The sequence below is a fragment of the Rhinatrema bivittatum genome, chromosome 11 (assembly GCF_901001135.1).
Source record: "Rhinatrema bivittatum chromosome 11, aRhiBiv1.1, whole genome shotgun sequence".
Taxonomy (NCBI): Eukaryota; Metazoa; Chordata; class Amphibia; order Gymnophiona; family Rhinatrematidae; genus Rhinatrema; species Rhinatrema bivittatum.
The window spans coordinates 102,857,579-102,884,134 of NC_042625.1; the positions used below are offsets into that span (position 1 = coordinate 102,857,579).

A 26,556-nucleotide genomic window follows, 5' to 3' on the forward strand; every position below is an offset into this window, starting at 1 on the left:
ATTAGGGGTTGCGGGAAGACCAGAACCAGTGGAGCATGGAATATTTTCTTCGATGACTCTGCTTCCAGGAGTAGTGATTGTGAATTTCTTAAAATTTTCCAGCTCTGGATTGTATGCAACTACGGCCCAGTCCTAGTGTTAAGTAGGGTAACATGATGTTTTGCAATGTTAACACTAGCACTAGGACCAGAGGTCATAGCAGTATTATAAAACAAAACCCTTTAAAGAAAAATCTCATTCTTGGTTATTTTTCCTGGCAGGTTTGATTTAATGGGATTGAGTCCGGATGCTCCTGAGGATGAGACTGGAATAAAGAAAGCAGCAGAAAATAGTAAGTGAGCAGGGCGCGTATCCCAAAATAACAGGGATTGGATTTGCCTTTAACCTACGTTGGTTGATGCATTGATTCCCAGTATTGTGACCTCTTACTTTCAGAACACAGTAAATTGTATTAGCATAATTTTTAAAATTCTTTCTCTGTCCCATTTTCTTTCATTTTCTTGTTGCTCGCAGTTAAAGCTGTTGTTGAGCATGAAATGAAGAATGGAATCCCTGCCAGTAGGATTATATTGGGAGGATTTTCACAGGTGAGGAAATTCTTCACAAAATCTGTTGTAACTAGGATCTGAGAGAAGGTAGCTGTCTGTATTCAGTGGAACTGTGCAAATAAATCTGTGAAAAATACATAATTTGAAGTTTCAGTGCCTTGTGAGGTCTGACTTAATCGGAAGAGATGTTTGAGGGGGGTGGATATGAAAGAGACATAAAAAACTGATAGTTGGGGGGGGGGGGGAGATTTGCTTTCAGCCAGCATAAAATCTTTAAAAACAAACAAAAAAACCCCCATTATATTAGAGGCTCAGAATAAAAGTTTATTGCTATTTAAAGACCATAAGCAATCCAAAAATTGTTTTTTTTCTTATCAGAAACAGGAGGATGATGGAGACAAAAATATATTATTCAAAAAGTAGAAATCATGACCAAATGAGTAAAATAGAGATGTACATTTAAAGGGCATTCCCTGTATGTACCCGGATCAGTCCAGACTCCTGGGTTTTGCCCCCCCTCTAGCAGATGGAGACAGAGCAGTTACCATAACAATGCTCCGCCTATAAATAAATGGTGCCACCTACAGTCCGGCAGTATTCTTCTGTCTCCAGCAGATGGGGGACTCTGGGCTGTGTGCTTACTTGATTATTCTAGTGTTTAATTAGTTTAGGGGTTTTTTTGTCTTTTGTTTTCTGGCTTGTTTAAGCTTTATTTAAAAAAAAAAAAAAAAAAAGAGCATAAGAAAGCAGCTTGTGGCAGCACAGTGGTCGTTAGGTTCTGAGAGAGCCATCCCACACTGGTCTGAGGCAGCTGCTTCACAGGGTTGAGGGCCCTACTTACCTTGTCAGCAGCTGGGGCAATACCGGGGAGCCTGGCTCACGCCACCCGAAGAGATCAGCACATTGGACCACTGCTGGGCAAGTTTTATAATTAAAAAAAAGTTTTGTTTTCTCCTGCGTCGACTCTCTCTCTCCCCCACTCTCCCTGTCTCAGCGGGTGTTGTTTTTTTTGTTTTTGGCTATTTCTTCACGATTTTTGTCAAAATTTGTTGTATTTGCGGCAGGACCTCTTGGTTGCGCGGTAGGCGCGGCCATCTGGGCAAGAGCTTATCTTCTATTTAATTGGTTACCCCTGGCTACGCTGCAAACCGGTACGATAAGACCTTCGTCTTGAGCATCAGTATATCAAAAGAATTTAAATAAATAAGAGCTCCGACCCTCACCCGACCCGCGTGGCTTGACGATGACCACGGCTCCCGGACGCCACTTGACTGCACCTCCCAGATGCCACCGGCCAATCAGAGGCCAGGCGCACCAGTGACCAAATCAGGGTTGAGACAAAGGCAATCCCTTTAAATTAAAAAAAACTTACCTCTGCACCGAGCGACCAAAGGTGTCTCCCCTTTGTGTTTTCCTCGCTCCCCGCTTACCGCTCCCACCCCCATCCCCCTGCTAGAATACCACCCCACTACCTATTCAGCCAACATACCCAAACAACCACCACAAATACCTACGCCAGCATCCGAAACCACCATAAGCAACCAACTGTACCTCAACACAAGAGCACAGGTCCATCCCAACGACCTTACCCTCCCACATGGCTAAATCCCACCCAAACTATACCCCCATTCCCATACACATCCCTCAACCATGGGAATGCAGAGAGGACCCCGCTGCAGCCCACCAGACCTGGAACTACAAAAGTCTACAACAAAAACAAACGACCTATCCACAGAGCTCATCACAATGCCCACCAAACTAATCGCTCAACTCACAGCCCTCACCACAGTAACTCTCCTGCTAATCAACGCACAATCTGTCACTAAAAAGATACCTATAATTCACGACCTTCTAGTTGATACTCGCCCTGATATATTCTGTCTGACAGAATCCTGGTTCAAAAACTTGGACATAGCCCTCATCAACCAGCTACCCAAATCCACCTACGATATTTTCTCCATACCTAGACCGAAAAGAAAAGGAGGCGGACTCCTATTCATAGCATCAAAAAAACTCAAACTCAAAATCTATACCACCAGTCTACCTCCCCCTATTGAACTCAGCCTATTCAAATCTAAATACCTACAAATCCTCCTCCTCTACACTCCTACTGGTGCACTACAACATAATCTGTCCACACTAATTGAAACCATCACATCTAACCTCAACATGGACATCCCCGCAATTGTCTTAGGTGACTTAATTTTCACATGCATAAAAAAACTTCTCTCACCCACCTATGAACTCCTACAAAACACAATGATGGTAATTGGCTTCACACAAATAATTAACACCCCTACCCACAAGGCTGGACATACTCTAGACCTGATCTTTATCAACGATCATATCTCACAGAACGCACCACCCAAGGTCTCCCCCCATCTCTGGTCAGACCACAATCTCATCCAATCGAACCTACAGATGAAACAATGACCCCCAATGAACAACAATCACAACAAATACATTGAATTCACAAAGATGTGCACCGCCGAAGACCTAAATGAAATACTACAGGACACACTTAAAACCATAAATATGAACGATGCAAACTCCGCAGTAAACTCCTGGATTTCAATCAACTCACAAGTAGCGAAAACCAAATGTCCAACCATCAAAAAGAAAATCACCACAACCCCCCAAATACAAAGCCCCTTGGTACACCCCAGAACTAAAAAACATCAAACGACTACTAAGACAAACCGGAGAAAAAAACTCAAGCCCCCGTCTCAAAGATAAATACAGAACCATTCTATACATCTACAAATTCCGATACAGAAAACCCCAAATGTGAATACTACGCCAAAAAGATTCACGATTACCAATTCAATCCCAAAACATTATTTACATATGTCTCGAACTTGACTCAACCTACAGACAACACCCCCCCCTCATGAAACCCCCCACGAGTTCATGTGATGATCTCGCCCAATATTTCAAGGATAAAATTGACAAAATACTCATAACAAACCGCTCACAAACAATACAAATACTAAACTACCCCACCCAATCGCCACTACATGGTCTCAATTCGAAGCAGTTGCATCTGCTGAAATTGAACCAATATCCGAAACCTCAATCCCGCAGCACAACCCCTAGACCCCATCCCAATAAAACTACTAAAACAAATCCCTAACACCATCGCCAAAACCAGAGCAGACATAGTCAGTCTCTCCCTCGAACAAGGCATCTTTCTGGAAAGGTTAAAATGCGCCATCATCAAACCAACCCTCAAAAACACCCTTCTTGACAAAACTGACCCATCAACTACAGGACCCATTTCAAACCTTCCATTCTTCTCCAAGGATCCTGGAAAAAAGCGTCAACCGACAACTCACCCAACACCTGGAAAACCAGAACATACTATCGTCAGCTCAACACGGATTCAGAAAGCACTTCAGCACTGGAACTCTACTTCTCACCCTAACGGACACTGTGTTCAAAGGCCTTGACAATGGTCACTCCTACCTACTGATCCTATTAGACATCTCGGCAGCATTCGACACTGTCAACCATGAAATCCTCTTAACCAGATTGAAGGATATTGGCCTATGCAACTCCACACGTAAATGGTTTAAATCATACCTATTAGACAGAACCTATAAAGTAAAAATGAATTAATCAGAATCCAAACCAATCCCCCTCCCACACGGCGTCCCTCAAGGCTCCTCCCTCTCATCCTCCCCCTCTGCGCTCTCCTAACCTAACTAGGACTATCATATTACATATATGCAGATGATGTCCAAATCCTGCTCCCCCTGAAAGAATCCCTTGAAACCACCGTAAAAATCTGGAACACACACCTGCAGAAGATAACCTAACTACTCTCACAAATGTCGCTCTCCCTCAACCATGAAAAAACTGAGATCCTATATATTAAAAAACAATTACACCCAATACTGCACAGCACCCGAAGAAAATAGTCTCCACAGCTAGAGACCTGGGCTTCATCCTCGATGATGACCTAAACTACAAAAAGCATATTAACACAATACTACGAGACGGATTCTACAAACTACAAATCCTAACGAGAATCAAACCACTACTATACACCCATGACTTCCGAATGGTCCTCCAAGTGCTTTTATTCTCCAAACTGGACTACTGTATCGCCCTCCTGCTTGGCTTCCCAATATCATAAGAACATAAGAAAATGCCATACTGGGTCAGACCAAGGGTCCATCAAGCCCCAGCATCCTGTTTCCAACAGTGGCCAATCCAGGCCATAAGAACCTGGCAAGTACCCAAAAACTAAGTCTATTCCATGTAACCATTGCTAATGGCAGTGGCTATTCTCTAAGTGAACTTAATAGCAGGTAATGGACTTCTCCCTCCAAGAACTTATCCAATCCTTTTTTTAAACACAGCTATACTAACTGCACTAACCACATTCTCTGGCAACAATTCCAAAGTTTAATTGTGCGTTGAGTAAAAAAGAACTTTCTCCGTATTAGTTTTAAATGTGCCCCATGCTAACTTCATGGAGTGCCCCCTAGTCTTTCTATATCCGAAAGAGTAAATAACCGATTCACATCTACCCGTTCTAGACCTCTCATGATTTTAAACACCTCTATCATATCCCCCCTCAGTCGTCTCTTCTCCAAGCTGAAAAGTCCTAACTTCTTTAGTCTTTCCTCATAGGGGAGTTGTTCCATTCCCCTTATCATTTGGTAGCCCTTCTCTGTACCTTCTCCATCGCAATTATATCTTTTTTGAGATGCGGCGACCAGAATTGTACACAGTATTCAAGGTGCGGTCTCACCATGGAGCGATACAGAGGCATTATGACATTTTACGTTTTATTCACCATTCCTTTTCTAATAATTCCCAACATTCTGTTTGCTTTTTTGACTGCCGCAGCACACTGTACCGACGATTTCAATGTGTTATCCACTATGACACCTAGATCTCTTTCTTGGGTTGTAGCACCTAATATGGAACCCAGCATTGTGTAATTATAGCATGGGTTATTTTTCCCTATATGCATCACCTTGCACTTATCCACATTTAAATTTCATCTGCCATTTGGATGCCCAATTTTCCAGTCTCACAAGGTCTTCCTGCAATTTATCACAATCTGCTTGTGATTTAACTACTCTGAACAATTTTGTGTCATCTGCAAATTTGATTATCTCACTCGTCGTATTTCTTTCCAGATCATTTATAAATATATTGAACAGTAAGGGTCCCAATACAGATCCCTGAGGCACTCCACTGTCCACTCCCTTCCACTGAGAAAATTGCCCATTTAATCCTACTCTCTGTTTCCTGACTTTTAGCCAGTTTGCAATCCATGAAAGGACATCGCCACCTATCCCATGACTTTTTACTTTTCCTAGAAGCCTCTCATGAGGAACTTTGTCAAACGCCTTCTGAAAATCCAAGTATACTATATCTACCGGTTCACCTTTATCCACATGTTTATTAACTCCTTCAAAAAAGTGAAGCAGATTGTGAGGCAAGACTTGCCCTGGGTAAAGCCATGCTGACTTTGTTCCATTAAACCATGTCTTTCTATATGTTCTGTGATTTTGATGTTTAGAACACTTTCCACTATTTTTCCTGGCACTGAAGTCAGGCTAACCGGTCTGTAGTTTCCCGGCTCGCCCCTGGAGCCCTTTTTAAATATTGGGGTTACATTTGCTATCCTCCAGTCTTCAGGTACAATGGATGATTTTAATGATAAGTTACAAATTTTTACTAATAGGTCTGAAATTTCATTTTTTAGTTCCTTCAGAACTCTGGGGTGTATACCATCCGGTCCAGGTGATTTACTACTCTTCAGTTTGTCAATCAGGCCTACCACATCTTCTAGGTTCACCGTGATTTGATTCAGTCTATCTGAATCATTACCCATGAAAACCTTCTCCATTACGGGTACCTCCCCAACATCCTCTTCAGTAAACACCGAAGCAAAGAAATCATTTAATCTTTCCGCGATGGCCTTATCTTCTCTAAGTGCCCCTTTAACCCCTCGATCATCTAACGGTCCAACTGACTCCCTCACAGGCTTTCTGCTTCGGATATATTTAAAAAAGTTTGTATTGTGAGTTTTTGCCTCTACAGCCAACTTCTTTTCAAATTCTCTCTTAGCTTGTCTTATCAATGTCTTACATTTAACTTGCCAATGTTTATGCTTTATCCTATTTTCTTCTGTCTGATCCTTCTTCCAATTTTTGAATGAAGATCTTTTGGCTAAAATAGCTTCTTTCACCTCCCCTTTTAACCATGCCGGTAATCGTTTTGCCTTCTTTCCACCTTTCTTAATGTGTGGAATACATCTGGACTGTGCTTCTAGAATGGTATTTTTTAACAATGACCACGCCTCTTGGACATTTTTTACTTTTGTAGCTGCTCCTTTCAGTTTTTTTCTAACAATTTTTCTCATTTTATCAAAGTTTCCCTTTTGAAAGTTTAGCACGAGAGCCTTGGATTTGCACACTGTTCCTTTTCCAGTCATTAAATCAAATTTGATCATATTATGATCACTATTGCCAAGCGGCCCCACCACCGTTACCTCTCTCACCAAGTTCTGTGCTCCACTGAGAATTAGATCTAAAATTGCTCCCTCTCTCGTCGGTTCCTGAACCAATTGCTCCATAAAGCTATCATTTATTCCATCCAGGAATGTTATCTCTCTAGCGTGACCCGATGATACATTTACCCAGTCTATATTGGGGTAATTGAAGTCTCCCATTATTACTGCACTACCAATTTGATTAGCTTCCCTAATTTCTCTTAGCATTTCAATGTCCATCTCACCATCTTGACCAGGTGGACGGTAGTATACCCCTATCACTATAGTCTTCCCTGACACACAAGGGATTTCTACCCATAAAGATTCAGTTTTGTATTTAGTCTCATGCAGGATGTTTATCCTGTTGGACTCTATGCCATCCCGGACATAAAGCGCCACACCTCCTCCCGAGTGCTCCTCTCTGTCATTGCGATATAATTTGTACCCCGGTATAGCACTGTCCCATTGGTTATCCTCTTTCCACCATGTCTCTGAGATGCCAATTAAGTCTATGTCATCATTTACTGCTATACATTCTAATTCTCCCATCTTACTTCTTAGACTTCTGGCATTAGCATACAAACATTTCAAAGTTTGTTTTTTGTTTGTATTTTTATTCTGCTTTTTAATTGATAGGGATAAGTTAGAATTTTTTAGCTCAGGTGAGTTTTTAGTTACAGGCACTTGGACTACTTTTCTAATTATTGGAACCTCACTGTCGGGATGCCCTAATTCTAATGCATCATTAGTATCCTTTAAAGATACCTCTCTCCGAACCATGCGCTGCTGAGCGACTGTCGGCTTTCCCCTTTGTTCTAGTTTAAAAGCTGCTCTATCTCCTTTTTAAAGGTTAGCGCCAGCAGTCTGGTTCCACCCTGGTTAAGGTGGAGCCCATCCCTTCGGAAGAGACTCCCCCTTCCCCAAAAGGTTCCCCAGTTCCTAACAAAACTGAATCCCTCTTCCTTGCACCATCGTCTCATCCACGCATTGAGACTCCGGAGCTCTGCCTGCCTCTGGTGACCTGGGTGTGGAGCAGGGAGCATTTCAGAGAATGCTACCCTGGAGGTTCTGGATTTAATCTTTCTACCTAAGAGCCTAAATTTGGCTTCCAGAACCTCCCTCCCACATTTTCCTATGTCGTTGGTGCCCACGTGTACCACGACAGCCGGCTCCTCCCCAGCACTGTCTAAAATCCTATCTAGGTGACGCGTGAGGTCCGCCACCTTCGCACCAGTTAGGCAAGTTACCAGGCGATCCTCACGCCCACCAGCCACCCAGCTATCTACATTCCTAATAATCGAATCACCAACTATGACGGCCGACCTAACCCTTCCCTCCTGGGCAGTAGGCCTTGGGGAGATATCCTCAGTGCGAAAGGACAATGCATCACCTAGAGAGCAGGTCCTTGCTACAGGATCCTTTCCTGCTACACCTGGTTGGTGCTCTCCCATTATGAGACCTTCTTCCTCCAAGGCAGCACCAGGGCTGCCAGTCTGAAGTTGAGACTTGGCTACTATGTCCCTGAAGGTCTCATCTATATACCTCTCTGTCTGCCTCAGCTCCTCCAGGTCTGCCACTCTAGCCTCCAGAGATCGGACTCGTTCTCTGAGAGCCACTCTCAGACCGCTACAGCTACTCCAAAACGCAGCAGCAAGACTACTCACAAACAGTAAAAGATCGGACCACATCTCACCTGTCCTTAAAAACCTACACTGGTTGCCCATTCAATCCAGAATCCAATACAAAGTTCTCACCCTCATCCACAAAGCTCTTTACACTGAAAACTTCAACTGGATGAACACATCCCTCTACTTCCGTGACCAACAAAGGAACCTCTGCTCCAACAACACCGGACTCATCCCAATCCTTGAATACTGTGTACAATTCTGGTCGCCGCATCTCAAAAAAGATATCTAATACGCATCACCAGCAAACACTCGACTCAGTAGCTGTATATATTGTACACTGTACATATTGTATATTTGTATATTATTAACCTCTTCTATCTCTCTTTAATTCCTCCACCCCAGTTCAACAGCCCTTGTTAATTGTAACTGCATCTCTTCATCACGTTTATTTATGTTCGTTGTTGTATTCATCGCACCCCTGTTTTGTATGTAAACCGACATGATGTGAATTTTTTCATGAATGCCGGTATAAAAAAACCTTAAATAAATAAAAATAAATATAGTTGTAATGGAGAAGATACAGAGAAGGGCAACCAAAATGATAAAGGGGATGGAACAGTTTCCCTATGAGGAAAGGCTGAAGAGTTTAGGGCTGTTCAGCTTGGAGAAGAGACGGCTGAGGGGGGGGTATGATAGAGGTCTTTAAGATCATGAGAAGTCTTGAACGAGTAGATGTGACTCTGTTATTTTCACTTTCGAATAATAGAAGGACTAGGGGCATTCCATGAAGTTAGCAAGAAGCACATTTAAGACTAATCGGAGAAAATTCTTTTTCACTCAACGCATAATAAAGCTCTGGAATTTGTTGCCAGAGGATGTGGTTAGTGCAGTTAGTGTAGCTGGGTTCAAAAAAGGTTTGGATAAGTTCTTGGAGGAGAAGTCCATTAATGGCTATTGATCAATTTTACTTAGGGAATAGCCACTGCTATTAATTGCATCAGTAGCATGGGATCTTCTTAGTGTTTGGGTAATTGCCAGGTTCTTGTGGCCTGGTTTTGGCCTCTGTTGGAAACAGGATGCTGGGCTTGATGGACCCTTGGTCTGACCCAGCATGGCAATTTCTTATGTTCTTATGTTCTTAATCCCTTCTCCAAAAGCAATTCACCTGACCATGATAAGAGAATGCACTCTATCCGTAGCCGGACCTACCCTCTGGAATATCTTACCAACACACCTAAGACTGGAGACAACAACGCAAAACTTCAAAACAAAACTAAAAACATGGCTTTTCCAAAAAGCCTTCACAACAACCGTTTAATACCCATTTCCGAGGACATCACACGATAGGATAACCCTTCGGACATACATATACAACTCAACATTCATGTTACCTTACCACAAGACACCCCACAAAATAATGTCATGATTGTTTTTCATTTAATCTCCTTTGTAAGAATTTAATGTCCGAGCCATAATAACAAAACTCTACGTAGGCCATGCTCTCGTTACTGTTACAGTCTAATCTCCTTGGTAAGAAATAAGTAAGTTTAAAGTTACAATACTAAATAAGAATTAACAATGCTAAATAAGAACTAAATACGATGTGAAATAAGAGTTATTTACAATGTTCAATACATTTTTACTGAAGTTATAATGCAGTTACAAACACAATGTTAAATAAGAACTAGATGATGTTATAATGTACAACAAGAAGACCTCAACTTCTTGAACACAGCTACAATGTAAACCAATGTGATATTCTATATTGAACACCGGTATATAAAAACCAATAAATAAATAAATTTAATTTTTCTGTCATATCTCGATGCTGCATTTGTCAGTTTGCCGCGTGTGCGGGTTGGCCCGCGCGCGACTCTCTATAGAGGATCTTTGCTCTGATTGTATTCCGGGGGGGGGGGGGGGGGGGGAGCAAGACTTGCCTGTTTGGAGCTTGCCAAAAAAAGGAGTCGCGGGTGGTCTAGATGAGTGAAATCTTCAATTCCCTCTGAATCTGGCCCGAGAGGCAAAGGAACCTCTGGATTTCAGTCTATCCTCTGGTAACCAATGAATCTTATTCTCACCCAGAGATTGGATCATATCTTCTGGATCCTTACCGAAAAGTTTGCCTTTGAAGGACAAGGACCAGTTTCTCAACCAGAGGAGCCTACGAGCTGAGACAGCTGAAACCATGGATCTGGCCGATGTGCGCAAAAGATCATGCAGTGCATCCGCGCTGTATGCCACCGAAGCTTCCAGACGACCAGCCTGAACCGCCTCTTCATCTGATAAGTCAGTGTTAGCTTGCAATTGCTGAACCCAGCGGAGACCCACTCGTAAGGTGAAATTGCTGCAAATAGCCGCACACACTCCCAGTGCAGAAACCTCAAAAATCCTTTTAAGTTGCACTTCCAATTTCCTGTCTTACAGGTCCTTGAGTGCTGTAGCTCCAGTGACCGGAATTGTGGTCTTCTTGGTAACAGCGGACACTGCCGCATCTACCTTGGGTACTCTAAGCAGCTCTAAAGCATCTTCTGTCAGAAGACTTGACAGACTTCCTGCCTCAGCAATTTCAAGATCAGCTCCAAACCCTAGTAAACAAGGGTTTTGAGGCAGGCAAGCATGAGATCAGATCATCTTATGGTATCTTTGATACTGCTACAAGGGTATCTGCAGCTGCTATTTCAGCGAGAAGATGGGCCTGGCTTAAGTCTTCTGAACTTCAATGAGGTATGAGACAGGTTATCAGACCTGCCCTGTGTAGGAGATAATCTGTTTGGCGAACAGCTTCAACAGACAGTGGCGGAACTTAAGGACCATCATGAGACCCTAAGACAGCTCTCTCTGATGCCTTCTGACTATTCTTCTAAGCAGGCCTTCAGAAAGGACTCTAAAAAGTCATTCTTCCGCCCAAAGAAGTCCTACTAGGCAATCAGATCCCGTGCCACAAGACCCTTTCAAAAAGCACAGTCTCATCAAACACGTAAACAAAAACCGCAAGTAGCTCCTCAGCCAGGGCCTGCTTCAGGTTTTTTACTTCCACCTAGAGAGCAGCAGCCAGCTTCCATTGCCTCATAGACCAGTGGGAGGTCAATTGAGTGCCATACGTTGTGGAAGTGGCACAATCACCTCAGACCAATGGGTACTGGCGATAATTGCTCAGGGTTACCATCTGAACTTTCTCTCCGTGCCACCGGACTCCCCACCTCTACCAACGTGGAGAACATCCGATCACTCCATCCATCTGGATCAAGAGGTCTCCCTCATTCTCCAGTCAAAGGCAGTAGAACCCGTATCCTACTCTCAGCAAAGCCTAGGATCCTATTCCCGGTACTTTCTAATCCCCAAAAAATCAGGGGGCATTCATCCTATTCTGGACCTATGGGCCCTCAATAAGTACCTCCAGCGAGAGAAATTCAAAATGGTTACCATAGGCTCGCTTCTTCCTCTTCTACAAAGAGGAGACTGGCTCTGCTCTCTGGACCTCCAGGACGCAAACACTCATATTGCGATACACTCCCATCTCATCGGCAAATACCTGAGGTTTCTAGTAGCCCCCGCGCACTATCAATACAGAGTGCTTCCATTTGGCCTAGCATCTGTGCCACGAGTTTTCACAAAATGCCTCGTCGTACTTGCAGCCTCCTCAGGACCCAAGGTGTTTCACGTCCACCCCTATCTAGACGACTGGTTAATCAGGGCTCCCACTCAGCAAGCTGCTCTGTCGCCCCTCAATCTAACCTTACACACTCTAATTTCATTAGGATTCTCGTCACTACGACAAATTCTACTTCGTCCATCTCAAACCATTGTCGCTCATTGGGGCAGACTTGGACACCTTGCAGGCAAAGGCTTTTCCTGCCTCGACAGCGAGCCCTCACTCTCGTGTCTCTTGCATACTAGCTGCAGTCTCAGCACTCTGTAACTGCACACCACTTTCTCATCCTCCTAGGACACACCTGAACTGAGGACACCATGCAGTGGACTCTGTGGTCTCAATGGACTCAAAGCATTCAGCCCCTGTCGACCATTGTCCACGTAACCGACTCGCTCCGTCAGTCTCTAGCCTGGTGAAAAAATCAGATCAATCTCCTCCGGGGCTTGCCCTTTCAGGCTCCAGACCCTCAATTAATTCTCACCACTGATGCTTCCAACCTCAGATGGGGAGCCCATTTGGCCAATCTGCAGACACAAGGATCTTGGTCTCCAGAGGAAGCCAAACACCAAATAAGTTTCCTGGAGCTTCGAGCAACCAGATATGTACTCGGTCCTCAGTTGTTCGTCTCTTTGAGTACTTTTCCTGTGGGCAGCTGTACGGTCTAGGTAGAACGCTAGAGCCCGTTTACAGTCAAGGGTATGCAGAGCCTGCTCTCCTGGGTTGGCATGGGGCCTGGGAAAAAAGGTAGGTAGTATGATGGATTGATTTAGATGAAAATCCGAGACTACCTTAGGTAAGAATTTAGGGTGAGTGTGGAGTATTGCCCGGTCCTGCAGAAGTTTAGTGTAAGGCAGATAGGTAACTAGGGCCTGTAATTCACTAACTCTGCGAGCTGAAGTGATTGCCAAAAGGAAAATCACTTTCCATGTGAGATATCGAAGGTCACAGAATTGAAGAGGCTCGAATGGTGGTTTCATGAGCCGACCCAAAACCAGGCTAAGGTCCCAAGAAGGGGCCGGAGGACGCAGTGGAGGCTTGAGGTGAAGCAAGCCCTTTAGAAAACGTGTTACAAGGGGTTGTACTGATATAGGAACATCCCCAATACCTTTATGGAAGGCGGCTACTGCACTGACATGCATCCTGATAGAAGAAGTTTTTAGACCTGACTGATAAATGCCAAAGGTAGTCCAAAAACTTTGTGATTGGACAGTAAAGGGGTCAAGGGAATGAGAAGAGCACCATGACGTGAACCTGTTCCATTTGTAAGAATAAGTTTTTCTCGTGGAAGGCTTCCGTGAAGCAATCAAGACACGGGAAACTGGTTCAGAAAGGTTAAGTAGCTGAAGGATTTAACCTTTCAACATCCATGCCGTCAGGGACAAAGCTTGAAGATTGGGGTGGCGTAGGCACCCATCGTTCTGAGTGATCAGAAGCCGGTCCTTTCCCAAGGGAATGTGCCTGCGAATGGAGAGATCCTGCCGTTTTGGAAACCACACTTGGCGTGGCCAGTGAGGTGCTATCAGGATCATGGTTCTCTTGTCCTGACGTAACTTCACGAGAGTCTTCGAGAGAAGAGGAAGTGGAGGGAATGTGTAGAGTAGACCGGTTGCCCACGAGAGGGAGAATGCGTCTCTGGGCTGAGAGTGTTTGCTGCGAATGAGAGAGCAGAAGTTCTCTACTTTGCGATTTTGAGGAGACGCAAAGAGGTCTATCTGGGGATACACCCATTGTTGGAAGATGGAGTTCGCTACCGAGGGGTTGAGAGACCACACGTGCGGTTGAAAGATGCGACTCAGTTTGTCTGCCAACACATTGTCCACTCCCGGCAAGTAGGGGGCCCTGAGGTACATCGAATGGGAGCGAGCTTCCGCCCGTATCTGTGCAGCTTCCTGACACAGAAGGAAGGAGCCCGTGCCTCCCTGTTTGTTGATGTACCAAATGGCCACCTGGTTGTCCGTCTGGATCAGGATAACTTGATTTGAGAGGCGATCCTGAATGCCCTGAGAGCATTCCAAGCGGGCATTCCATTTCAAGACCGTGTTAAGGCGCACTCTGTGAGGGCCATGGCGACCTCAGTAGCACACCTACAATCTGTGCCGCTTTCTGACATTTGCAGGGCTGCCACCTGGAGTTCTTTCCATACCTTTGCAGCCCACTATTGCTTGGACAAAGCCGGAAGACAAGATTCCATCTTCGGCCAGTCTGTCCTTCGTAACCTATTTACAACGTGACGTATCGACAGTCTTCCGCCTGCCCGTTAGGGTTCAGGATGTCCGCAAACAAATTATATTCCAGTCCTAGTACCTTGCGCACTTGGATACATTTGGTGCATTCTCGGACATCCTCAGCTCGGTACTCACCCATATGTGAGGACTACCATCCTGCTTGTCCTGTGAGAAAGCAAATGTTGCTTACCTGTAACAGGTGTTCTCACAGGACAGCAGGATGTTAGTCCTCACAAAACCCGCCCGCCTGCCCCGCGGTATTGGGTTCGTTACCTTCTTATTTTATTTTTCGGCACTGCCTGTAGCTTTTAAACAAGACTGAAGGGGACCCCTGCTGGGCAGCAGGGTTAGTGCCCATGCTGGCATGCCCATTAGGGGCCAATCAAAGTTCTGGAAACTTTGACAGAAGTTTTCCGTGATTGGGCTCCATGCTGTGATGTCACCCATTATGTGAGGACAACATTCTATTGTCCTGTGAGAACACCTGTTACAGGTAAGCAACATTTGCTGTATGTTGACAAGCATGCATGGCTGTAGGAGATGGCAGAGTTGGTTGATAGGCAGGTGTACTTTTTCATACAGTTCATAGCACACTTATGTAACTCATAATAGCAGGGTTCCAAAATGGATTAAACCTATTTATGGAAGTAGATCAATTACAGGTTGTCTGATAGTGAACCCTTAAAACCATGGATTACTACTAGAGACTAGAATATGACAGCCAGTGGACAACACTTGTTCTCAATATCTTATAGACTTCCACTAAGCTTGCCAGTGTTGATGCATAGTTTCAACCGTTCATATGTTTTTAATCTAAATACCCAAGGAAAACATATTTCAGTGTGTAAAACGTTGTAGAATAGGAGCTTATGGTATGAGGTAAACTGAAGATACCATAAGGACATAAGAAAAGCCATGCTGGCTCCGACAAATAGTCCCTTGATTTCAGCATCCTGTCTCTGCTGGAGGTATTCGGCAGGTCATAATGGCAAGATCCCCCTTGCAAATGCAAGAGGTGGCTGCCCCCACGTAACTTAGAGGTGTTTTCACAGAAAGATTTGGATACAAGGAGCAGCCTCCCAGTGGAGATGATAGAGACAAAAACAGTGTCTGAATACAAGACCCAGAAAAGAGCACTTTCCAGTGCAATGTGCGACTGGGGGAGTGTTTGCTTTTTCACTATCTAATATAGCCTGTAATAGGAAACATTCCCTCATCCCAGTGCAACCTGCACTTCCCTTTGACACTGTATAGTACTACCTGTGCCTGTTGGACTGTTTCTCTCTCTTATGTGCAGTGCTGTGTATTGTAGTTAATTACCTTTTTTTATGATATATTTCAGGGTGGTGCACTCTCTATGTATACAGCTCTCACTTGTCAACACAAGCTAGCTGGCATTGTAGCTCTGAGCTGTTGGCTTCCGCTGCACAGGACATTTCCTCAGGTACACCGAGCTTTCTTCAGCATTCCATGCAACGAGGCATATTATGAGGGTGAGGATAAGGTGTAATTAAACTGTGGTGATGAGTGATTTGGTATTGGTTCTGAGCTTGCGACATCAAAGAATTCAGTTGGCTTCTGTGGCGTAGTAAACAAGGTTAGAGGGCATTGGACTCTGGGATAGCGTTCAATCTATAAGTCATGTATAGAGCAATTGTAAAAAGCCATTTACCTTACATGCAGGTAAAAGTGTGCACATAGTTTCACAATGAATATACTTTTATTTACATTGTAGTGGAGGTGTTCTGGTTCATTTGGGGAGAAAAAATATACATATTTCTTGGATTTTCACAACTATTTGCAATGCTTTGGGTGGAAAATGTATTTGCAGAAAAGCTGGTGTAAATCTCTGCACATACTTTTTTTTTCCTTGCACAGTTTTACAAAGGAATGTATTTGCATGCTTTCTTGTTGAAAACTGGTGCAGAATTCATGAGGAAAAGTACCTGTGGACTGTCCACACAGTTCAAGCAGGTCAATAGCACAGACCCTGCTTAACACAACTTGTTTTCCATAATCTGAGGCTCTTGCCAAACCTGCCAGAGTGAGGGAGGGGCTGCTGTTCAGTGCTTGGATTTAGTAGAGATGAGCTATCATTTGTTTTGTTTTTATTGGCGCACACTAGGGTTGTGCAATCTTTTCATTCATTTCAGCGGTACGCAGGTACCTCACCAACGTTATAGTACATGTGGGAAAACAGAGTATGCACATAACTCAATATTAAAAATACACTCATGCTCTCAGTTTTTACCCATCATGTGCTGTAAAGTCAGCGAGGTACGTGTGTATGGAAGAAATAAATGCATATCCCTAGCTCCACAGTACTTTTTTTTAGTGCATGCCAGTTTTTTAGCATTTGGTAAATCAAATTAGTGTGCTGGAGATAAATTAGCTTGCAATAAATGCTTTATTTTACAAAAAAAGAAACATAGAACATAAGAACATGCCATACTGGGTCAGACCAAGGGTCCATCAAGCCCAGCATCCTGTTTCCAACAGTGGCCAATCCAGGTCATAAGAACCTGGCAAGTACCCAAAAACTAAGTCTATTCCATGTTACAGTTGCTAGTAATAGCAGTGGCTATTTTCTAAGTCAACTTAATTAATAGTAGGTAATGGACTTCTCCTCCAAGAACTTATCCAATTCTTTTTTAAACACAGCTACACTAACTGCACTAACCACATCCTCTGGCAACAAATTCCAGAGTTTAATTGTGCGTTGAGTGAAAAAGAACTTTCTCCGATTAGTTTTAAATGTGCCCCATGCTAACTTCATGGAATGCCCCCTAGTCTTTCTATTATCCGAAAGTGTAAATAACCGATTCACATCTACCCGTTCTAGACCTCTCATGATTTTAAACACCTCTATCATATCCCCCTCAGCCGTCTCTTCTCCAAGCTGAAAAGTCCTAACCTCTTTAGTCTTTCCTCATAGGAGAGCTGTTCCATTCCCTTTATCATTTTGGTCGCCCTTCTCTGTACCTTCTCCATCACAATTATATCTTTTTTGAGATGCGGCGACCAGAATTGTACACAGTATTCAAGGTGCGGTCTCACCATGGAGCGATATAGAGGCATTATGACATTTTACGTTTTATTCACCATTCCCTTCCTAATAATTCCTAACATTCTGTTTGCTTTTTTGACTGCCGCAGCACACTGAGCTGACGATTTCAATGTGTTATCCACTATGACGCCTAGATCTCTTTCTTGGGTTGTAGCACCTAATATGGAACCCAACATTGTGTAACTACAGCAAGGGTTATTTTTCCCTATATGCATCACCTTGCACTTATCCACATTAAATTTCATCTGCCATTTGGATGCCCAATTTTCCAGTCTCACACAGGTCTTCCTGCAATTTATCACAATCTGCTTGTGATTTAACTACTCTGAACAATTTGTGTCATCTGCAAATTTGATTCTCACTTGTTGTATTTCTTTCCAGATCATTTATAAATTATATTGAAAAGTAAGGGTCCCAAATACAGATTCCCTGAGGCACTCCACTGTCCACTCCCTTCCACAGAGAAAATTGCTCATTTTAATCCTACTCTCTGTTTCCTGTCTTTTTAACCAGTTTGCAATCCACGAAAAGGACATCGCCACCTATCCCATGACGTTTTACTTTTCCTAGAAGCCTCTCATGAGGAACTTTGTCAAACGCCTTCTGAAAATCCAAGTATACTATATCTACCGGTTCACCTTTATCCACATGTTTATTAACGCCTTCAAAAAAGTGAAGCAGATTTGTGAGGCAAGACTTGCCTTGGGTAAAGCCATGCTGACTTTGTTCCATTAAACCATGTCTTTCTATATGTTCTGTGATTTTGATGTTTAGAACACTTTCCACTATTTTTCCTGGCACTGAAGTCAGGCTAACCGCTCTGTAGTTTCCCGGATCGCCCCTGGAGCCCTTTTTAAATATTGGGGTTACATTTGCTATCCTCCAGTCTTCAGGTACAATGGATGATTTTAATGATAAGGTCCAGGCTACGCCTTAGAATTTTCATGTTCTCTCAGGGACGCCTTTCTGGATGATTTTAATGGTACAATGGATGATTTTAATGATAAGGTCCAGGCTACGCCTTAGAATTTTCGGGTTCACTCAGGGACGCCTTTCTGGAGTCCCACTGTTCCTCTTGAAACAAAAAGGAAGCAGTGAACCCTAACCCTGGCTTCATTGGGAGGTCTTATTACCTCCGGTCCTCTGACCGGATCCGCTTCTGGAGGACCTGCCGGTGCCCTGAAAGCTCTGCTGACGACTCTATGCCTGCTTGGAACCAACATTTTGGAATACACTTCCATTGGATTTGAGACAATCAGAATAATTTAAGGATTTTAGAATAGCAATAAAAACATTTTTATTTAAACAATGTTATTTGACAGTTTACAGTGTTTTATTTTCCTTTATTTTGTTTTTACCTGTTTTAATTTGTAATGTTAGTGTTTTTATTTATAATTAATCATGTTTTAGCATATATGTCTACTGCATTCTTTTATTCATTTGTGTATTGTTTACATGATTTTACTATGTATATCTTATTTATTGCTCAGGCCGGTACCTTGTTGAGCGATTAAGAAATACATTTACATTTATTATATTAAGCCTAGAGGCCATAGTTCTGGTGACGCCAAACAAGCTGGGACAGGGAAGGTACTCCATCTATTTTGTGATACCAAAGAAAAGGGCACCTTGCACTCCATCTTGAATTTGCAGAAGGTAAACTTGTTTGCGGGTACCGCATTTCCGGATGGAGACGTTATGTACAGTAATTGCAGCAGTCCGCAAAGGAGAATTTCTTGCATCGTTGGATCTGACAGAAGTTTATCTGTATATCCCCATTTGAGAGGACCACCAGAAGTTTCTGCGGTTCAAGGTGTTGGGTTTCTGGTTCTTCCTTTCGGATTGGCCACGGCGCCCTGGACCTTCACAAAAATGATAGTAGTGGTGGCAGCCCCTCCAACAAGAAGGAATTCTGGTTCATCCTTATCTAGATGATTGGCTTATCCGGGCAAAGACTGAGGAGGAGTGCAGTCGTTCCGTGCAGTGAGTGATGACCGCTCTCTGGGTTGGGTCATCAATGTGGCAAAGAATCATCTAGGTTCCGTCTGTTGTTGGAGTATCTGGGAGCCCACTTCAACACCTAGGTGGGCAGTGTTCCTGACAGCGGACAGAGTATCGAAACTGCAGGCACAAGTAATGTGGCTGTTGCATCTTCTGGTGCCCAGAGTCTGGGATTATTTATAGGTACTGGGTTCCATGCATTCAACGTTGGAACTGGTCCCGTGGGCCTTTGCTCACATGTGGCCGCTGCAGAAGAGCATTGCTGTCCAGATGCAAGCCAGCATCTGAACAGTTTTAGCTGCCCCTGCCCTTTTTGTCAGTCCAGATCCAGCCTTTCGAGGTGGCTATTGAGGAGCAACCTGGAAAAGGGCGGTGGGACTCGGAGACTCTAGATTGCGTGGTGTGACCATGAATGCCAGCCTCAAGGGCTGGAGAGCAGTGAACCTGGGCGATCAGTCCAAGCGCTTTGGTCTGTGGCGGAAGCAGCCTGGTCCATCAACCGCCTGGAGACGAGGGCGGTGTGCAGAGCCTTAGAGTTTTTCTGGTTCAGGGTCACACAGTTTGAATGTTTTCGGACAATGAGACAGCGGTGGTGTATATCAACCACCAAGGAGGGACAAAGTCACCAGTGGCTCCGGAAACTCTGCTGTTGTGTGGGCGGAGCATCACCTCGAGGGTCTGGTGGCTTCCCATATAGCAAGCGTAGACAATGTTTAGGCTGACTTCCTCAGCAGGCAGCAGCTTGACCCCAGGGAGTGGGAATTATCCCCAGAAGCCTGAAATTGCATTTGTGCCAGATGGGGCACTCCACAGCTGTATCTCATGGCAATGCGAGCCAATGCAAAGACTTCAAGATTTTTCAGTCGCAGAAGGGAGACTGGCTCGATAGGACTGGATGCTTTGGCGTGTCTGTGGCCAACGGGGATTCTTCTGTATGTGTTTCCTCAGTGGCCACTCATAGCTAGAATACTGTGGCGCATAGAATCGCATCCGGGGTCAGTAGTGCTGGTGGTGTGCTGTACATGTGCATGCAATGCAAATAGCTCCTGGCTCTCGGAGAACGAGTCTGATCTCTGGAGGCTAGAGTGGCAGACCTGGAGTTGCTGAGGCAGACAGAGAGGTATATAGATGAGCCCTTCAGGGACATAGTAGCCAAGTCCCAACTTCAGACTGGCAGCCCTGGTGCTGCCTTGGAGGAAGAAGGTCTCATGATTGGAGAGCATCAACCTGGTGCAGCAGGAAAGGCTCCTCTAGCAAGGACCTGCTCTCTAGGTGATGCATTGTCCTTTCGCACAGAGGATATCTCCCCAAGGCCTACTGCCCAAGAGGGAAGGTTAGATTTCGGCCGTCATAGTTGGTGATTTGATTATTAGGGATGTAGACAGCTGGGTGGCTAGTGGGTGTGAGGATCGCCTGGTAACATGCCTACCTGGTGTGAAGGTGACGGATCTCACACGTCACCTAGATAAGATTTTAGACTGTGCTGGGGAGGAGCCGGCTGTCATGGTACATGTGGGCAGCAACGACATAGGAAAATGTGGGAGGGAGGTTCTGGAAGCCAAATTTAGGCTCTTAGGTAGAAAGCTTAAATCCAGAACCTCCGGGGGGGGGGGGGGGGTGCTGTTGAGCCGCGCTACAAAATGGCCACCTAGCTCGCTTGCTCTGCGAACCCTAACAGCAATTAAGGCAATTTCTTTATATCAAGCTTGACCATCGCATAGCAAGTTGCAGATCCCGTTGTGACATAGGCTCAGGATGACCTCCCGAAAGCGAGCACCTGATTTAAACAATTTTCCTTCAGCGAAGCGGCTGAAGAACTCGTGTCGACGGGAGAGGATCAGGCCTCAAAGCCCTCAGACTGCGTTGCTGAAGAGGCGGGAATGCTCGAGCTCCCTGCGGGCCTATCCGATCATTCTAACGAGGGCACTTACGCGGACCTACCGACCCGATCGGAGATAAGGAACTGGTTCATGGAGTTGAGGGCGGATCTCAAGGCCCACAAGACGGAACTCTTAGCGTCCATCACTGAGGTGAAAGAAGACCTCTGTACTTTAGGACACCAGGTGGACGAATTGCATTCCAGAGCTGATACAGCCAGATGCTGGACATGCTGGCCTCTCACTCTAAACAAACAGATCTGGAGCTGGAAGCTTTATCCGATAAGGTGGAAGATATTGAGAATCTGTCACGAAGGGCCAACTTACGATTTCGCGGGGTTCTGTAGACGGAACAGTTTCAGTACTGTGAGAGCACTGTTATTCTGATCTGTAAGCATATCCTAACTATGCATACAAAGGATTTGGCGCAGGACGAGGGGGAACCCACAATTGACTTGGAGAGAGCACACCGGGTGCTGGGCCCTAAAAGAGATAATCTACCCCGCGATATAATAGTCAAGTTCCACCATTTTAAGATTAAGGACAAGATTATGCAAGCTGCGTGTGCACACCCGGAATGGTGCTGGCAGGACTTACATATTTCTATTTATAACGACTTGGCTCCTACCACCCTGCAAAAATGATACCAACTGTGGGAAGTGACAACAGCAATGCGCCAAGCTGAAATCCGTTATCGATGGGCCTTCCCCCTTCGCGCTCATATTTCAACACAAAGGAGTTTCATATAGAGTGAGGACCCTGAAAGAAGCGGCGGACAGTTTCCTGCAGGCAGGCTTGGAGGCCACGTTCTCGGCGACAGCTAAGTCAACCTCAGCATTACCGATGGACAACACGCCAAGATGGCGCTGGCCAGGCCCGGGGAGAGGGCGCCTTCGCCGTCAGCGCTCCCAGTACAGCACCCAGCTAAGGACAAGGGCTGATTTCAGAAAGATGGAAAGCGCTGGTGGTCAATAACTTTGTTTTCTCTTTTCAGGATCAGTCTGCGTAATTTCTATCGTGGACATGCTGTAGCTAGCAGCGTAACTATTTTCTTTTACTGAGTTGAGTAAGCTTGACGTAAATGTTATCAATCTGTTGCCTTTCATGTTAATATTTTTCATATTTCTCTTAGTTGGGAGGGGGAGGCGGGACAGCAGTTAGGAGTGCTGCTTAAAATGCACCCCCTGTCCATAGATTCGTGAAAGGAGGGCGAATTTGACTCTTGCAGAGTGGGGGGTTGTTGGAGCCCACATGGGATTTTTGCTTTAAGAGGAGAACATATTTCTTTTGCAAAATATTGCTTTTGGTGGCGGGGCGCAGAATGGCTAGCTGACTTTGTGTTTAGCCAAACCTATGACGTAGCAGAATCCTAACTTGCTTTACTATAGCAGCTGACACATCATGGTTACCATAATATCACTTAACGTAAAGGGGCTCAATTCATATAGGAAGCGCTATTTACTCAAGCGGGAACTGAAGCAGCTTCAAGCTGATATTACTTTTATCCAGGAAACTCACCTGAAAAGTAAACACAATCATCTCTTACTGTCTAAAGAGTTTTTTCATGTTATATTGGCTTCCTGTGGGGGTGCTAACAAATATACAGGCACGGGTATTTTGCTCTCAGCCTGGCTGGTTTATGATCTTCTTGTGCAAGTCGTTGATACAGCTGGCCGATATGCCCTGGTGAAAATTCGGGTTGGCTCTGACATATTTACCTTGGTATCATTATATGCCCCTAACCGTGATCAGGAAGTTTTTTTCCAGGAACTCCATGGCCTTTTAATGAAGCACTCATTTTAGGGGGTGACTTTAATCTCACCATTTGTCAGACATTAGATAATTCAAATAGTCGTGCTCCTGTTAATACACCTAGCCGCCATAAATTGAAAAGTTTAATGGAAGACTGGCAGCTGATTGATATATGGAGGCATAGATATCCCCGTTCCCGCACATACACTTACTATTCTGCCCCTCACGACAGTTACTCCCCGCATAGACTTCCTGTTAGTAGATAAATTACTTTGCAACCAAACCAGTAAAGTAGAAATTGAAGCTATTACATGGTCAGACCATGCCCCAGTACGCATGGAGGTTGATATGGGAGTCCGGGACGTGGGGGATCGATTCTGGAAACTAAATGAATCCCTACTGCAGGATGATCAGTTTGTCCACACTCTAGAAGCACAAATACAGGAGTACTTCTTGTTAAATGAAGACCCTGGCATTTCCCACAGTACCTTGTGGGACTGTTCTAAAGCTGTAGTGAGGGGATTATTTATCTCTAGGGCTTCAGAATGTAAACGCAAACAGGCCCAAACTAGGTCTGCACTAATGACTCAGATTAACGCTCTGGCAAAGGAACACATGAGGACTGGATCTCATCGCTGCTATACTAAGCTTTTAGCCCTTAAATCTAATTTGCACCAATTGGATAATAATAGTTTGCTTCACTCACTAAACCTCACGAAACAAGTGTATTATGAAGGTGGGAACAAAGCTGGGCGCCTCTTGGCTAGACAATTAAGGGCACGCATATCACAAAATAACATATCTAAGATCAAAAGCTCCAATGGGAACATTCTCACAGATTCATCTGGTATTCGTGAGGCGTTCTCCCTTTTTTATGAGAAACTATATTGTAATGAGGATACAATTCATGAGATTCAAATTGAGGAATTTTTGCAATCAGTCACCTTGCCCATCCTAACTCCAGAGCAGTGTCTCTCTCTCGACTCCCCGATCACTGCTGGGGAGGTGACCACAGTAATTAAATCTCTCAAGTTGGGTAAATCCCCAGGCCTCGACGGCTTATCAGGGGCTTACTATAAAAAATTTGCCCAAACAATTTCAGAACCCCTGGCCCAGTATTTCAATAGCCTTCGAGGGGATGGATCCATCAGCTCTCAGGCCAATGTAGCTGGTATAATGGTACTGGCTAAGCCAGGGTGAGACCCGACGCAATGTAGCTCCTATCGACCTATTTCCCTAATAAATGTTGACCTCAAAATACTAGCGAGAATCTTAGCCCTTAGGCTCAATAAAATACTCCCAGGATTAATACATTCCGATAAAGTGGGGTTTGTGCCACAGCGAATGGCGGCAGATAACATTCGCAAAGTACTAGACCTGATGTGGTGGGTGCGTATGAGAAAGGAACCGGCAGTGCTGCTTTCTATCAATGCAGAGAAAGCATTCGATGTGGCCCACTGGCTGTTTCTTTTCCACACCTTGCAGAAGTTGGCGTTTGGGAATTTTTTTATTAAGTGGATACAAAAACTATATAATCACCCTCAGGCCAGGGTCAAGGTAAACAATGGGTATGGATCTGCATTTCACATTGGGCGAGGAACTAGGCAGGGATGCCCCCTGTCCCCCTTGCTTTTCGCTCTTTATATGGAGCCCTTGACCACCAAAATAAGACAGGCCCTTGATATCAAAGGAGTTTCGTTAGGAACCACTCAATATAAGTTGTCTTTATTTGCGGACGATGTTCTCCTCATTCTGACGGACCCCCTACAATCTTTGAAGGGGGTGATGCGGAAACTACAAAAGTTTGGCAAGGTTTCTGGGCTTAAAGTGAACCTGGAAAAATCTGAACTTGGTAGAATAGCCATTGTAAAAATGTCTATCTTGCCTAAATTTTTGTATTTGTTTTCATCATTGCCTGTTTACATTTCGGCGGCCATACTCAGGTCCTGGCAAAAGAAAATCTTTGATTTCATTTGGAGGAGGAGGCCTCTGAGGCTGGCTAGGCAAGTACTATACCTACCTAAAAACATGGGAGGTATGGCAGTTCCCAATCTTGCCTGGTACTATACCGTCTCCCAATTGTGGGCTTGTGTGGATATGTACCGGCGCACTTCGATGAAGCAATGGGTCAAAATCGAACAAGCAATTGTGGGACCCATGGACTTGACAGCTATGATGTGGCAACCCCCGTAACACGTGGCGTCCAGTATGTCATATGCCTGGGTTCCTACGAGTTACGTTACATGTGTGGGCTATGTGTAAACAACAATTAGTTGGGAAATATCAATACTATTATCAGTCTTCCCTCCAGAATACTAACCAACTTCCATCAGGCTATCAAACTGCTAGAATGGCAGTTTGGGGGGCTCGGGGGCTCACAACTATTGGGCAGCTGTTACATCAGGGAACGGTTATGCCCAGGGAAAGGATGTTTGAATTGTTTCATCTGGATCAAAGAGACTTTTTGGCCTTCACACAGGTCTCGCATTTTGTACACTTCCTTCAAAGGTCCTCTACATTAAGACCGGGACGGTCTTTGTTGGAGTCTTACATACAGCACTGCGATTCCATTAAAGGTGTAGTTTCTAAAATCTATCAGTTATTAATCCTGATTAATTCACAACCCTGTAAATTCCTCGCTCAATGGGAAGCAGATCTGGGCAAATCACTGGGAGAGAGAGGGTACCTGGGGTCAGATTTTCTTGAGGGCACGCAGTAGCTCGATCTCAGCTAATCTTCAAGAGAACTGCTTTAAGATGCTCTATAGGTGGTACCTTACTCCAGTCAAGTTGCATAGGTGCTATCCTGCCTTGTCTGATTTATGCTGGCGAGATTGTGGATCACTTGGCTCTTATTTACACATTTGGTGGGACTGTCCTGTGATAGCTGCTTTCTGGCAATCTCTTTTCGACTGGCTTGGTAAGATCCTTCTAATCCCGTTCGTGAGGTCTGTAGAGATTGCTTTATTGCATGTCTTCCCAGATAATCTTGCACCACAATATCATAGATTCTGTGTCCATGTATTCATAGTGGCCAGGTCACTGGTGGCTTGTAACTGGAAGACGGCTCATGTGCCTACACTTTCTGCTGTTATAGCTAAATTGCATTCATATTATACTTTAGCTTCCCTAACTGCAACAAAATTTCATTTGGAGGCTTCCTTTCATAAGTCTTGGAAACCTTTCTCCGATTATTTGCTACATCAATGATGTATGTATCCTCTGGCCACTGCTCCTGCTCCTGCTCGTCATTAGCTATGTTTATTCTCTCCAATATTTAATTCTTATTA

General features: G+C 44.5%; 1 protein-coding gene across 4 annotated transcripts in view; it reads left to right on the forward strand.

The window, feature by feature from the left end:
• The window catches only part of LYPLA2 (lysophospholipase 2), a 134,961-nt gene that overhangs the window by 100,496 nt on the left and 7,909 nt on the right, over positions 1 to 26,556 (forward strand). For all 4 annotated transcript variants that reach the window (XM_029619617.1, XM_029619619.1, XM_029619618.1 and 1 more), the window contains 3 exons: positions 261 to 331; positions 514 to 587; positions 15,913 to 16,014. In XM_029619617.1, coding sequence (XP_029475477.1) covers positions 261 to 331; positions 514 to 587; positions 15,913 to 16,014 — 247 coding nt within the window. The remainder of the gene's footprint in view (positions 1 to 260; positions 332 to 513; positions 588 to 15,912; positions 16,015 to 26,556) is intronic.